General features: G+C 37.5%; 1 protein-coding gene across 1 annotated transcript in view; it reads right to left on the bottom strand.

Annotated features, from left to right (window-relative positions):
* Positions 1-15,999, bottom strand: part of ahr2 (aryl hydrocarbon receptor 2) — a 70,022-nt gene extending 54,023 nt beyond the window's left edge. The window contains exons 1-2 of the mRNA XM_067395985.1: positions 15,660-15,999; positions 7,463-7,650 (exon numbers count right to left, since the gene is read on the bottom strand). Coding sequence (XP_067252086.1) covers positions 7,463-7,650; positions 15,660-15,718 — 247 coding nt within the window. The 5' untranslated portion in view covers positions 15,719-15,999. The remainder of the gene's footprint in view (positions 1-7,462; positions 7,651-15,659) is intronic.
* Between the last annotated feature and the right edge of the window lie 437 nt (positions 16,000-16,436).

The raw sequence follows: 16,436 nt of genomic DNA on the forward strand, positions 1-16,436 counted from the left end.
CATAAGAGAAACACTGTGAATTTGAATGCTGAAAAAGCTGGTTTCATATTAGTGGGTGACCTGGTTTGCATATGAGTGCTACTAGGTAACAGAAGTTACGCGTGCTAGGATATAAATAGAGACAGCATCACCTGAATGAGAATTACCTTAGGCAACATGGCTACAAAGAGCCTTATTATGATATTTCAGATGAGTGTTTAAGGAGCATAGCGTTGTCAAGGAGATGTCTATGTATGTCTCCGTAAGCGTTAAAACGGTGAAAAAAAAATGTAGTCGAAAAAGCTTTGAAACACATTAGCTTTACTTAAAAACATAAGCACTTGTTTGAGAACTGGAGTACTTGGTTTATTTATCTTGCATAACTGAGTACTTGGTATCAAGTTGCATATGCGCAACAATGCCTCATATCTTGTGGTTCCCTAGTGTAGTTTGTAAGAACATTCTCAAAAATGAATGTTTGCTAATGCTAAATCAGGCCTGTAGTCCTGAAAAAACAAGATAAATGCATTTGTCTCTTGAATTAGTACATCAAAGTAACAGGGCGTAATGTAAACCTGTGCATGTACAAGCTCAGAATTGAGACCCCTGCTGTGATTGTTGTTCTGTGGTGAGACTGATGACTAAACGTTCACATCAAAGGGCAAAAAAAGAGAGACCGACCAAAGCCCGTTCTTGCAGGCTGGGTGATCCGGCGGTAAGAAGAACAGAAAATTGTGCAGTTGAAGTCAGGGAGTGAGAGAAGCTCTTGTCTTTCCTCTCTCTGTTCCAAAGCCTCTGGTGTTAGTCTCTACTTACCCATGCCAACACAAATATTGATGTTCCGAGTCCATCTGTCTTGTCTTCCATCAACAAAAGAAAGGGCAGGTGAACTCTTCTGACCAAGGACAATAGGAGACAGAAAAAAAAAAACTCAAAACAAATAAGGGCAGGGAAAAGAAAAACTTGAGCAGGACAATAGCATGTAATGCTTTCATGCCCTTAAAGGGTTAGTTAACCCAAAAATGAATATCTGTCATTAATTACTCACCCTCATGTCGTTCCAAACCCGTAAGACTTTTGTTCATCTTCGGAACACAAATTAAGATATTTTTGATGAAATCTGAGAGCTAAATTTGGACTACACTGCTCAATTCATATGATTTCATCAAAAAGATTTCAATTTGTCTTCTGAAGATTAACGAAAGTCTTACTGGTTTGGAAAGACATGAGCGTGAGTAATTAATGACAGAATTTTCATTTTAGGGTGAACTATACCTTTAAAAAAACGAGGGGTTAGCACTGGAGGTCCAACTAGAGTTGGCAGGCCTCAGGAAAACTGAGGTTTAGAAAAAACAGAGAAGAATTTTTGTTCCATTTTCTTGGCTATTCAGGCATACAGTCTGTCATATACAAAGAAAGAAGGAAAACAGAAACCAAAGTTTTGACAACCCCTTACATTCCTTGAGCAAAAAAAAAGAAACCTACTCAGCAGTTGAAGGTTAAAAAACAAAAGGTTAGCACAACGTATTTTCACTGCGACGACAATCTGAACTCAATCTATAGCTTACAATTGAAAAACTATTTCTCAAAGTTTGTCTGATAAAAAGGGGCATCTCTCTGAAGAGTTGTCCTTTTACACTAGGACCAGCTTTCCTCTTGCAAGTTTAAAGACAAACCAGCATGAGCAATCAAAAGACTGTTAAGTGTTCAAAAACTGTCCAAACATTGCTGAAAGGATGCACCTTTCTGTCCCAGAAAGTCCTTAATTGGCCAATGAGGACACAAAAGAAAGGTTAAGTTGAGGAACAATGAGGAAAAGAGTGACTTGACATCATGTTATACTAAATAATACAACTTTTCTTGAAGATGTAACACTTGTCACCTTGCTGAAGTCTCGCTTATTTTCACACTCAAGACAAATCAGAAGATAAAAGAGAGGTGAGTTCATGCTTTTTTAAATGCATATTTAATAAGTGACCCCAAGTGGTCTGAGTACCTGCAGAGCCCCCATAGCGTGCCGGAATGCCTCAGGGCTCAGAGCGCTAACCCTTCCCTCCCTCAGCCCTACCACCCTCACCCTACCATCTATTTACCGTCAGGAACATGGCGATCTCTACTTAGATAAGACACAGAAAATGCAGTTCAGAAAAACAGATTGAGAGAGGCCGCGACAAAATTTGCAGCAAGAATGACGGTGAGTCTAAACGTTTTGAACAGGGTATAGTAGTGTTGTCAAATGCACTGACACTACCAGTACCAGTCCTTACTAAAAAAGAAAAAAGTTGACAATACTAACATTTCTGCAGTACCGGTAGTACCGAGTATGGGGTATATTCGGTACCTGCTTAATGACGCTGCTTTCAAACTCTCTGAGTATCAAAGGTTTCTATTTACAGCATGTTTTTCAAAGTGTTGAGCATTGTAGACAAGCACAATCATATCTGTATAGCGTTTGAACGCAATGGCCTATCAGCCGGTAAGTTAGAATGAGGTGTTAAGAATCCACTTAACACCACTGAAACACACACAAGGTTTTGTTTTTTTCACGCACGCCACACACTAGCGAATCCTTTCATTATAACCAACAAAGTGTAAATATAATGTCAGTAAGAGATTCAATGTAGAATTAAGACAGCTTTTTTATTATAATGGGAGTCTTCACAAGAGTGCAGAAATCAGTGAGCTTGCGATTTATGGATTGACAGCCTTAAGGGCTCGTTCACAAAGAATGCGTCTTAGCGTGTAAAAACGTGAGACGCATTGCCCAGGAATGGTTTTTATAAAAGCGCAACACAGAACACGAGGGTCTCGAGACATGATGCAATAACGGCAATAATTATCAGGCCACAGCAACTTGCAACTGTAAACAGAAGCTAGCAATGCTTGCCCCGCCTCTGAGTTCTTCTTTTAACTTGACACGGTGTCTTAAAAAAACGCAGCGCTCATGTGCGAGGTGCTGCAAAAGACGTGAGCATAAACCGGTCATACACATCAGTCTAGTGCGTTTACCTAGAAAAACAACAGAAAAAGTAGTGCATTGGAATAGAAAAACATGTTCTGTGTGAATGGCCCCTTAGTGATTATGAAGGGAGGGGACTTCTCTTGCTTTCTGTTTATGACCCATTCACAATCTGAAAAGAAGTTTAGTTTTTCATGCTGCTAAGTACACTGCAAAGTTTCTGGATTGACAACTGTATTTAAATGCATGACTGAATCGGAAACAGTGATAAACAACGGAAAAGATAAAACAGGACAAAAATTTACTTAGTAGTTAATTTGACAGTTTTTGCTCTGGTACCGAAATTAGTACAGAGAACCACAATTTTACTGGTACTGGTACAGACTACTGAAATGTTGGTACCGTGACAACTCTAGGGTAGAGGCATAAAAACTTGTTTAAAAATTGAAAGGGCAAAGATGAAAAGCAAGGAGAAAATTAGGAACAATGAACCTTTCTTTCCAGGAATCTTTGTATGTCTCTCTTTCCATCATACTCTGGGCGCCGCAAAAGTAGTTTTGAAGCCAACCGATTCATCCCTAAGGTCAAATCCTAGCTAGACCAATGACACAACACATTACACTTCAGACAAGGACCATTCTATGTAACGACTCCTCCAGACCCGACCCTCATCAATACACAACGATGCCCTGGCCCCAGTGCATGCTGGGAATGCAGTTCACACAATGTCCCATTTGTGCATCTCACCGTGGGATCAAATCTTGTGGTTTTTCTCAGTGCAAACTTCTGGGTCCTTCCATCTCCCTCTGTCTCTACGGTTTCAGATGATGGGAGGACACCAACAGAGGATCCATTCTCTGAAAAAGCGGTGTCTGACCTGCTAGAAGCCAGACGTGGAGGAATCTGTAGCCCTGGGCACGCCTCTCTCTGCATTTCACAGCTAGTGATGAAAATAGACAAGCTGATAAAAGAGTTACTGTACTTGTAGCCATGATCCAATTAATACTGTTGCAGAGGGATTGAAAATAGCTTGGACTAGGTCACTTCAAGCTCCACTGTACTGCACCAAAATGCTCGAGAGTTCCCAAGATGTTATTTCCTGATATTACAGTACTTATTTATAGATAGTGAAGAAAATGAACCAGTCCTTAGTCAAATGTAAATTCTTTTGACAGAGTGGCAGAGAAAACTGGACCTCACAACGCAGATAAGAGGTTGAAAACAACAAAGTAATGCCGGAAAGACAGATAGGATGGGGGCAGTGAAGGAAATGAGGCACTTGTCTAGCACCTCTGTTTGGATATGTCTGCCAGATACTCCCAATTTGTTGATCGTCTTTTTTGCTCGCTTTCTCAAAGAACCTGTGAGATGACTTGTTTTACCGCAATACCTTGTGCTTCCTGTCTGTCACAGTTTATTTATGCAGCATATACTGCAGAAACACCAGACAGCATCTAGTTGTAGGACATCATTTCTCTGCTTCACACTTGCGGTTACTAGGGACATTGCACACAAGCAAATGCATAGAGACACATTTTATTTGATCCTTTTAGTCTCCAGTCTTTTAACAGCGACAAGTGCTCTGCGCAGCTGTGAATCTTGTGGGCAGGTCAAAAATAACCTCTCTTCTTGTGGACTGTCTGCTTTATGCTTAGCTCTCTTTTCCTGCACTGTCTCGTTCTCACTCGCTCTTCTACTCTCCCCCAAATGCCTGTTTCTAATTGGTGCTATTTTAGTAGAACAATAAAAGGAAGCTTAGCTGGGGGCAGAAGGCTGGCACATTTGGGGCTCTGTCAAGGCATAAGGTGGTCTGTTTGTTTGGAGGGCCGATTTCAAATGAAAAATGTAAAAGGGCGGTGGAGAAGGAAAAGATTTGATGAATTTGCACACAATGCACAGCCAGTCCTTCAAAGGAAAAGGAAGTTCGAGTCTGGCAGTGAAATGATGACAGGTCAGAGACCTATGAGATGACACTGGGTAAGACCTTCTGTCCTGCAAAAACACCATTCTCTAAACTGTGTTATTAATGAGTCTCTCAAATGCCCATCCAGACTGGGCAAGTCCCCTGCCAACTGTCTGTTTACACGTTTGTTCGGACAGGCTCAGCATGACAGACAGAACATGGTAGGGAGTCCAGGATGTTGCCAGGAACTCCATGTTGTCTGATTCAGCACTCTTCATGCCAAACACCTTGACTGTTTGTCTTCCTTGACCTCTGATGGTGCCAAGATGACTCCCAAAATATTTCCCATAAGGCCCTTTGTCTTTTCACAATGGAATTCTCTGCATGCACCTCATAGCTGCCACGCTTACTCAGCAAAGAATTCAAGAGAAGACACATGCTTGCTGCCACTATCATGTTCAAAAAACAAGATAACAGAGTCTAAGATAAAGAATTTTGACCTGAGACTGGGTACAAGAAAGGTCAATGTGGACTTCTCAAGTCTTCTTAAACAATGTACATGTTTGCTGTAATAATTTTCACAAGAAAAAAGGCTATAGCCACCATCAGGGGTTATGTTAGCAAAATCTAATACTACATCCATATTGTGTGTTAAACGTGTTGTGAAAAGACACATGGGCGAAGTTCATGAGGGTAAAGCCCGTCTTGTCATTTTATAATCATCTAGATATGATAGCAGAGGATGGCAACATGTCCTCTGGCCTATTGTATGTGTTTACAGAAGACAAGGCAATAGCTATTTATGACATGGATAAGCCCGTCAAATTCAAATGCCACAACTGTTACCAAAAAAATTGACGTCTTTCCATCTACATCTCACCAGAACTGACTACATCTACAAAATACAAAATAGCTTTGTGTCCACTGCAAAATATCCTGCTCTCAACTAGTATTTCTGTCTTATTTTTCATTTCAAATGTTATTCAAATAATTTATCTTGTTTTAAGGATTTTTAGGATTTTTTGACTTGGAAAAACAAATATAAATAAGTCAAACAAGACTCATTTACACGATCCACCTTCAACACCACTTTACAACCCAGTCTACAATTCAGAATCAATCACTCAACGACAAACTCAACAATACTAAATATGAATTTCTATGGAAAATAAACTCCAATGTCTGTTAGACAGACATTATGGATGGTTTTGTTGTGAAATCTACTGATTTAATCTTCTGCTGAGAGGTTTCCCCTCTATATTATTCTTAGAAATTTGATTAATTGCATGAGAAGATCCTACGTCACTCCTTGCAAGGTCATGCTGAGTTATTTTGTGAACCTTTTCTAAAGATATGCAAGTAAACAAGCATTTGTTGGCTGAAGATCTGAAGCCCTCAGAAACTCACAAAGGTCTATACAGATTATTTACAAAGCCAGAAAAAAAGTGAAATGAAAGAAAAACCAGGCCTGATTTATGATGTCAAGTAAGTTTAGTAAGTTAAGGACCCCAAACCAGACTAGCATGTGATCTTTCAGTTCCCTTGTGTGTTTTCACAGAGATAATAAACATGTCAGCTGAAGTCACAAGTTTCTAGTACATCATCCATGTGACATGGACCTTCCAGTAAACTCATGAGAAATTTCATTAGAATTCATTAGAATTTTACACAAGATGCTACATAAATTAATAAAGGTAAAATACCATTAAGACTGAGACTGAATGATAAATTTAAAATGCATTTTCACACATTTGGCCTGAAAAACATCAATCATGTAATCAAGGTTGATATGTGGAAGTACAACAGTAGCCACTTCCTCTGCCTTTAGAAAGGACCTCAATGATTGTGACAGTGAACTTATGCAATAAATCAATTTAACTTATATTCACATGAAAGCAATGATTAATTAGTAACTGTTTATCCGAGTGCCCATATTCTGACTCACTGTGCAGCACCACAGCACAAGTGTCAGTCCCGCTTGTGACATCGCCTGATCCTGTTCCCCCTTCTCCATCATTTCCTGTCCTCTCATTACTGTACTTTATGTCAGTGGTTCTTAAGTGGTTTTGCTTCAGGGCCCAGATTTTACATCAAGTAGACTGAACACAGTTTTGCTTATCACAAAAACATCCTTAAAGTCAAACAATACAATGTGTTAATTTTACCATAAACAACATAGGCCCAACAATACGTTAAAATTAGGGCTGTCGATTTAATGCGTTAATTAGATTAATTAATCTCGGTTAAAAATTGCGTGTTAAAATTATTAACACATTTAATGAACTTGCCCCGACCCAGACCTACGTAAGTCATCTGACATTTCATACAGTTGATTGATGACAAATAAGAAGCAGGGCAACAAATTACTGCATGATGGAGCCTATAGAATGTAGTTAGAATGTCCCTAAAATTCAAGATGTGCAATTAATTCGATTAATTTACAATTAATTAGATTAATTAATTGACACATTGTGTAATTAATTAGATAAAAATATCTTCTTGCTTGCCAGCCGTGGATAAAATATAAAGATAAAAGCAAAAGTTTTTACAGAAATGAAAACCAAAACAAACGCATATCAGGATTTAAGACTGCCAAAAATAATAATAATTTGTGATCTAACCATTGAAGAAGCTCTTCACTTTCAGGTATCCAACACTGAGTCGAAGCACAGACAGTTTGTCCAGCCGTGCACGGACGTCTTCTGAGAAGGGTAGAAGGTTAGTCAGCTTATCCAATTCGCTGTTCAGCCGGTCTCTGTGCCGCTTGGAGGGGTTGGATTTGACACCATCAGGTGGTGGTGGTTTGGGTCTGGAGGAAGAGGAAAAAATTTGGATTAAACTGTGATATGTTACTATATTAGACAGCCATTATTCTTGCAAGTCTTGTGGCATCTAGTTGTTTACATATCTTAAGGAATGCAGGTGACCTTAATTTTTGGAAAATGTCCAAAGGGAAGACTTCAGGAAGACGAAAGGCTACAAAGAATGAGTGTCTGTGTATAATACACAAAGCATAAAAACAATTCAGAACTGGCTCATCATGTGTTTTGGTACAAAACAACCTATAAATATGTATAAATGGGGGTTCGGGCATTCTTATGAGCTTTGAGACTGTGATATGTGAACATTTCTTATATATTCAACCTCAGTATTTTGATACAGGGTTGTAAAATAAAGCAAACTAAAACAAAGATGCAAGTCTTTTTGTATTATTTCAGTACCTGAACAATGTCTTACTGACATTGGCTCTTTTTGAATGTTTTGGGGAAGAAGAGAAAAAAAAAAAAAGACTAAAGAGCTGATTTTTATGCTGTACATGTAACCATAATTTTACATGCCAAATCAGAAATGTAAAAACAGTTTCCGCACTACATCAACTGTAAATCCTCTGTTATAAAACCCATTATCTAAGCTTGAGGACTCTTACTGGAATCATGGGCATCAAAACTATGTCTGTAACTCAACCTCATACAGCCTTTTCATTGCCTGCCAGGCCAGAAGACTAGGAGCGGTAACTCTAGCCATCCGAGCCGGACCCTAATTATGTTTTCCCAGAAAGAAAGTAAAACTAACCTCTGAAAAAAAAGAGCCTGTGGCGACAAAAGAGCGCGTTCAGCCCCTTCCTTCCCCTTCAGCCCTGCACTCCAACTCTCTAGAATATCATGGAGTGGCCTGTCATTGTTGGTGCCGCATTGATTCACCTACTATTTCATTTCTCAGGAGATTCTGTTCTTTTGAATGGCCTTTATCGGTGATCTCTGAGCTAGAAGCATCACACAATTTACAGTCAAAATTTACTCAAATGCCTTCAAAATGTAACTTCATCCTTCGGTCTTATCTAAAACTATTTATTCATATTTTAGGTGTGCCTAGTTTTATTTTTTTTGATCACCAAATGGATATTTTGGCCCCAGACTAGTTGAACATAACGTCACTTGCCAGATCATGCATCGTTCATGCTAATCTCAATTCAGTTTGCCTGAATTATTATTCCATTGTCAACACATTCATGTCACCTCTCTCGCCAACTCAATATGCCTATAAACAGCCCTGTATGGAGTTACATTACATCTATATAATTTAGACATAACATTGACATTTAGATACAAGACAAATGTACAATAAATAAACAAATAATAATAATATAGATTTGTACAAAACAAGTTGTTCATTTGTCTTACAAAGCCTATATAAAATCTACAGACCAAGTAAATATATTCAAGTCCTGCTTTTAACAATTTAATCAAATTAAAAGCACATGGTGACAATAAAGCAAGGTCATAGAGGTCTTTGTGGGTCCATCATGATGGTCAAATAATCTTTTATAGCCCGGCCTCATAACAAAGCCTCTTTTGCGTAGCTATACTACCAGTACCAACAGACCAACTAACCGTACCTACTGAAATCTTTTAATTGTTTTCAGCTCCACAATGTTTGCAATGACCAACATGGTGGCTTTGCTGTATTGGTCTATTGCTGTATTAATTCCTATCATGGGAAATAGAGCTTCAACATTCCTGCTGAACTACATCTGATCCACTGATTAGAGTTCTGATCGTCTGGACCTCCCAACATTTACTGTGGTCGCTGAGGTTGGCAAGGAATTCTTTATATTGAAGACATCACATCAGTCAAGATGGGACATCTGAAATCTCTCATTCTTCTTTCTATCCTCTAGTGTACAAGTGTTTCAGGCCAATCACATGAGGTATGACATCATGACTGTTTTCCTCTAGCAGGTCCCAACATGCAACAGAGTTTCTCATGCTGCCTGCAATACACGGAGGACCAGCTGAAGACTCATCTCTTTGTTCTTATTTTCTTTTAATACACGTTTCTCAGTGTATTTTGCTCTTCCATTGCTCCTTCCCTATACTGATTCTTTCTTTTGCCTCTTTTAATTTCAAATGTGGCACTTGTCCTGAAAACTCAAGCACTGGAAAGACAGTTTCAGAAAGTTTGCAGTCATTGTTGCACAACAGCTTTTTTTTTTTTTTTGGTCTGCATGCACTGCATTCACTCGAAGGGTTTACTGAGGACACCGTGAAGGAACAATCTGTAGGCATTTGGCAATCTTTCTTGAGAAAAAATTTACTACAAATCCCATGTTACATTCCAGCAAATCTCTGTCTCCTTTTTCCATGTCCTTGTTGCTAGTCAGTTGTGTGTTAATACACTAGTCAAAAATTTGGACCAACTTCTAGTTCTTTATCAGTACTATTAAATGTATTTACATATCAGAAAAGTAAATACCACAAATTTAGCATGTGAATTATGTAGAAACCAAAAACATATTTAAAAATGATCTCAACCAACTAAATAAAAGTCAAAATAATAATTATAAATTACACATATAAATCATGTTTCAAATTTGTTTTTAATGCAATCTCATACCCGTCCCCTTCCCGAAGTCCTTTTGCATGAAAACATGAAAACAGATTTGAGATCTGCAAGAAAAGGATGAATTCAGCCAACAGTGGTTATTTTCCACCCGATAACCTCAGCTGAAGCTCAACGACATCTGGTTTGGATAAAAATACTCAAGTTGTGGAAAAGAAAAAAAAAAAACAGAACTAAATTAATCATATACATATATATATATATACACACACACACACACACACATAAGGTGTTTGAACACAGATGTGTATCCACATTGTGTGTAAACAACCAGCCTATAATGGTAAAAATCCAATACTTTTTTTCCACATTTATCATTTTCAATTTCTCAGAACACGCTTTAATTTATATTTCCCCCTACTCCTACGTAAGAGTAGGGAAACGAAAACTGGTGATGATCTAACCATAGATACCGCCACCCTGAGTGAGAAGCATAGTCAGCCATCTGTTTACTCATTGTATCAAAATCTAAAGATTTTATACGTCTGTGCCAAAAAACATTCTGTTGTTCAATTTACCAAAGAACATATGTGGCTCCATAGACTCTGAGTCACTGGGGACACTGTGGTTGAAGTTTTTACTCAAGGATGGAGCAGTACAAACTTCGTGATCCTCTACGGAGAGATACTGATCACAGCAGAAAGGGAGAGCACACATTTTATTACAGTCCATTGGAGCTGTTTTACGGATATAAGGTTTACCAGTTTATTAAGCACCCCCGAAAATGCGTAAGGTCTATATATATTTGTTTACTGTTGTAACAAGTGTTTTGGTGTAATACGCTGTTTATGTTAATACAAGGGAAAGAGAGTTTATAGATAAAAGACTTTAATGCACACTTCTTGTACTGTTTTATTCAGCCCATATGGTGATTTTCTGGAGTGAAAACATACACTTCATGTTTTGTGTGATGTATAATAAATTTCATAAAGCTCATCAGTAAAGATTTGGCCATCATTCAGATGGGGTCAGCTACAACAGGCTTGTACTAATATAAAAGCAAAATGACAACATAAGTTATAGTGGCAATTAAACTGAACTATACCTGTTCTATCTCCATGCTGCATATATTCTCTGGCTTTGTAGGCATCATTTTCAGACTCCAGTTCAAACCGCTATGGAAAGATTCTGATAATATTAGTGCGAGGGATTGTTCGGTCACTGGAGCTCGGAGCATCAGCTCTTGATGGGGACATCAGAGACTTATTTTACATCTCTTAAAAAGGGGCATAATAGGTCACCGTTAATGAATAGAGGATTGAACAGGAATCCACAAAAAAAAGCTTGCACTCCAGACTGTTGTGAACGCGCTCAGGACTGTTTGCCAAGGCTGTGGATTATAGGTAAAAATGTTGTAAATAATGTTCAGTTTGTTGCACAGACCAATTGTTTTACTTCTTAAGGCCTCAATGTATCATCAGGAGCCGTATTAATTTTGTTTTGCCTGTATATGTTTTTTAGAATCTCAAAGTTACGGCACCCATTGACTTCCATTATATGAGTCACCGAGGACCATGGTTTCAGCTAAAAAATTTCTTTACCGGTTCTACTGAATAAAAAAAAAAGTCACCTTCATCTTGGATGGCTTGAGGTGAATAAATTAACAGTTAATAAATTGGGTGAACTATCCGGCATTTAACCATACCCGTCTTATCTAGGTATTAGGTCACCAGCAACAGTAGCTAATAAAATATCATTTTACACTCTGAAAAAAGAGCAGATTCTGTGCTATGTGCGGATTTAAAACCAGATTGAAAATTTTCAGAAATACAATTACAGTTAAAATAAGACCTTAAAATTTTCATGTCTATATCATCTAGCCCTAAGGTCAATGAGTACAAATTCAAGTCCTGTCGCAAACTTTATCTGACCAAGCGGACATAGATCAGCATCGAGTGTCTGCTTTCCTCATACCTTCCTTGAGACAAGACTTGTGGGTATTTGAAGTGATGGACAGGCTGAAACTCTAGTCTGAGGGTGGGACTTTCTGCACTGGTGCTGACCCAAATTTCTTTCAACACACATGAAAGCCCAGTATCAATGTACCTGAGCTCTTGAGACAGAAATACCCACCTCTTCTCAATGCACAACGCAAAAAAAAAAAAAAAAAAAAAAAATGCTTTTTCTATGGTGCTTTGTCATGGTGCAAACTGCCTTATATGACAGCTGGAGGCAGGACCATCATGGTAATAAGCAATAAACAAACCAGTTGATCTTTCTTTATACAAATCTGTTTTTAAATGATGATCTAGTTTGTGAACAATTTGAATTACAGCTGATGACCCTAATGACTCTAGAAATTGATTGTGCTCAAGCCAATAAATGAAACTATTTGGGCAATTAAAACTTACTTTAAATGGGATAATAAAATAATACAATAATAATAATAATAATAATAATAACAACAATACTAATAATAAAAAAATAACATCCCATCACCATTTACTCACTCTAATGACTTTTTTCTGTTGAACACAAAAGATGTATTTCAGCTTTATCTCAGTATTTTTTTGCATTGCAACGATTGACTTTCCTTTTTTGGACAAAAAAAGGTGAAACATTCTTCAAATGCCAATAAAGAACCTTTATTTTTAAGCGCGCCAAATCACTTTGCATTTTGAAGGAACTTCAAATCTGTTAGATGCCGGTAATTGCTGCATTTTTTTTCTTTCTAACAATTTCAATGCAATGCTGACTTTCTCATTCTGCCATAAGATGCTAAACTTACAGAAGTAGGGTGAGGTTAGCTAGTTCATTACTTCCACTTAAGTGTTTGATATTAAACTGTTAGTATTAGACTAACTTAGAAAAAATATTTACACCACGATTCAAGATTTTGAGGCCTGGCAGATTTTTCTTTTAAGAAATTGATTTCATTCAGCAAGGCTGCATAACTTTTTCTAACAACTTTAATGTCATGCTGACTTGCTCAACCTGCCGTGAGATGCAGAAACTTCCAAATGCAAGTTTTCAACACAAGGGTGAGGTTAGCCGGTTCATTACTTGAGCCTATGTTTTTATTTTCACATAGATTAGAAGTGAGGAAATCTTGACAAGGTTCTTTAGGGGGAGAGAAAGAGAGAGAGGTTCTACTGTTCTACAGCATTCCAACTTCCAGCAACGGCGGTGTGAAGCTAGGAGTCTGGTTACACTCCCTCTCAATACCTTCTTTGTGTCAGATGCAGTCTTTGGTCGCTCCAGTGCCTCGCCACCCTACTGGCACGTTTTAACGTCTTTCAGCATGCTAAAACACACACTACAGTTCGAGCTCTAGTAAGAAGCTATTCTGAAGTGTGGACATACCGTGCAAAGGTCGTCCATCCCCTGCGCCACAGACGGGCCTAATAAACACGTAACCTGGTGGGTGGGCTTGACGATGCTGTCAACAGGTATGGGGCTCGGTGCAACTGCATTCTAATGAGTGGCCAAATACACTGGGTGCACATCAACAAGCATAAATTCTCACACAAATCCATCAACTTAAGTGATATAAATCAGTGAGATGCATTTAAACTAACAAAACAGCTGAGAAGTAAACAGTCACACCTTACATTAGTGTTCTTGTAACAGAATAACTTGAGTATATGCAGTTGTTACCTTAAAGAGTCTCTCTGGCCTGATCACTTACTTTTATTAGTGTAACCAATTAGTCAAATTGGCGAAATGAGAATAGTTTACACAGAATTATAGTGAATTTTATGTAAACATTGTGTAAAATAAAGGCTCATTTAGATTTAAGCAATTTTGCGTATATCTCCATGATTAATAAATTGAATATACATGGCAATATTGGCCAATTTTAATTTTTTAGAGCAATACTGAAATGTTTTAAATATCTATTTTACATGTTCGAAAACTGATATGCAAAACTATTTTTAATTGTTTTATTTTGTTATATTTTGACATAATAATAAAAATAAACATAACATGCATTGTAGATATTTTAATAAAAATGACAAAAATATTACCAGTTCTTGTGAGATATAAATTAAAACACAAATGTACAAAATGCTTTACTTAAAATAACTGCTCACTTCGATCTACTTGTAATTGTATTTTAACATTAAATTATATCTAAATACTGGCATTTGCCATTATAAAACATGTTGGTTACAACCATTATTTAATAATATGCCTGACAAACTGCTTTTACAGTGTACTTAATATTAAACTCTTTTGTGGATCTGCTTGTAAACACATTGTGTTAGCAACCCTACTATTGTAATCCATTATATTCGCATGCAATATGTTTAAAATGAACACTGTAAATGTAAAATGAGAAAGCTCTACACAAAGAAAAGGCAAGTTATTGTGATACAAATAGTTATATACCTAAATTTCAGTGCAACAGAAGTTATGCACAGAACTAAATCAGATGCATTAAGCATATTCCTGATCCCATAAAGCCACCAAGACAATTCCATTTTTGTCCGATCAAATTATCTGCAAAATAATGAAAATAAAACATCTGCAAGCTCCTACAACAACTCAAAGGCGTGTTTTGGATTTTAAGCCAGTTCCACCACAGTTGCGTAAGAGTTTGCGTGACTTAAAAATATGTTAATTTGAGGAGGGGGAGCGACCGAAGAAAATGCAAAAAGTAAAAAAAAAAAAAAAAGCCCTGTGTTCTCATGATGTGAAAAAAGGCTATATCAGATTACAATAACATACTCCCCCCGGCTCACCCCTCCCTCGTGTAAGCATCGCGTGAGAGCGCCGCCAACTCTCAACTTGATTATGATTAATACAAGAGTACTATTTCCATGCCAGACCCAGAACTATACACACCAAGCCCGAATCTTAAGGTGTCCCGAGTCCCGACACATACATAACTGGGTCAAATTCAGACTCTTTTGTTTGAGATGAAAGACGCTATGTTTTCATCATTATACAACAACTTCGTGTACAGCCATCAAAACATTTCACAATAATTGTCATATCTAGCCTACTCAATTATATGACTCAAATGTCTTCAATTCAATTTAAAGTGGCAGTAAACGAAATAGTTGTGACTTTGACATCAAACTAATTTTAATTTAAGGTTTCAATTTTATTTTTAATTTATTATTATTATCATTATTACAGTAAATGAAAGTATCCTGAGATTCATTACAAAGTTTGAAATGACCTCAGGGAGATGAAAAATGTCACTTTGCAGATCAAAACATATATATATATATATATATAAATTAAATGCAAGCAATTCCAGTTTTTAGGATATCATGTGCATATATAATTAACTTGCTCAACTGTAGAATTTGCTGAATGCATTCTATTGTCAAAATGTCACAGTGAAACATTACATAGCCAAATTAGTTGAACATAGTTCGAATACTTGTTACATTGTATCAATAACCTTGATGCACGAGACGCGAGCGCGCTTTGAACTTGAACTTTAAAATCCCCACAAAAACTTACATTTTCTGAACGGGCTTCTTCCGTTTCTTGGCCGCATATATACCAATACCCCCCGACATGGTTGTTTGGTGTCTCTGAGAAGTGTTTAAAATATGACTAGCATGTAAAATCCCCTCAGTTTCCTTTAAATGTCGATGAAAGTGTGAGTTTCAGGTAAATCCTCTCACATGTACACAAACAAGAGGCGAATATTTCCAGTCCAGATGTAATTCCTGTCAGCCGCAGTTCTTTGTATCAATAGCAGGTTAAAATTAAGGCGAAAAGTTTCCGAAAGTTTTCATCCTCAACGGCGAATGGCAATGGCGTGAGCTGAACAAATTTTCCTTCTTCCTTTTTTTGTTTTTTTCGACCTGTCATTCTCTAGTGGCTCAAAACAGCCCTTGTAGGCAGCTGGCTGGCTGAGAGTTCTGAGCGTCGACCAATCAGAAGCGCTAGAACGCTAGGCAGGTACGCTGGACGCTTTGTGATTGGTTGGAAAAGTCTTCAGGAAATCATAAATACTGGAGCGGTCTTAAGGTGGACCGGAGAAATACAAGCAGCACTGCACCCTCACTCGGCTGCACTGTGGTACAGTTGCAGAGTTGCTTAGTGCATCGTATATTGAGTTAAGTTATTATTGTTATAAATACATTTATTTCATTAAAAAAAAATGTGCATTGTAAAATACAGAATCCAGACAAAATAAAACTAATTAGTGGTCATTTAATGTAAACTCTAAAATAGTTTTGATCTATGTTTTACTTTCATATTTGTTTATTATCCATAGTTCTTGTAGTT

Source organism: Chanodichthys erythropterus, chromosome 10, assembly GCF_024489055.1.
Source record: "Chanodichthys erythropterus isolate Z2021 chromosome 10, ASM2448905v1, whole genome shotgun sequence".
Lineage (NCBI taxonomy): Eukaryota > Metazoa > Chordata > Actinopteri > Cypriniformes > Xenocyprididae > Chanodichthys > Chanodichthys erythropterus.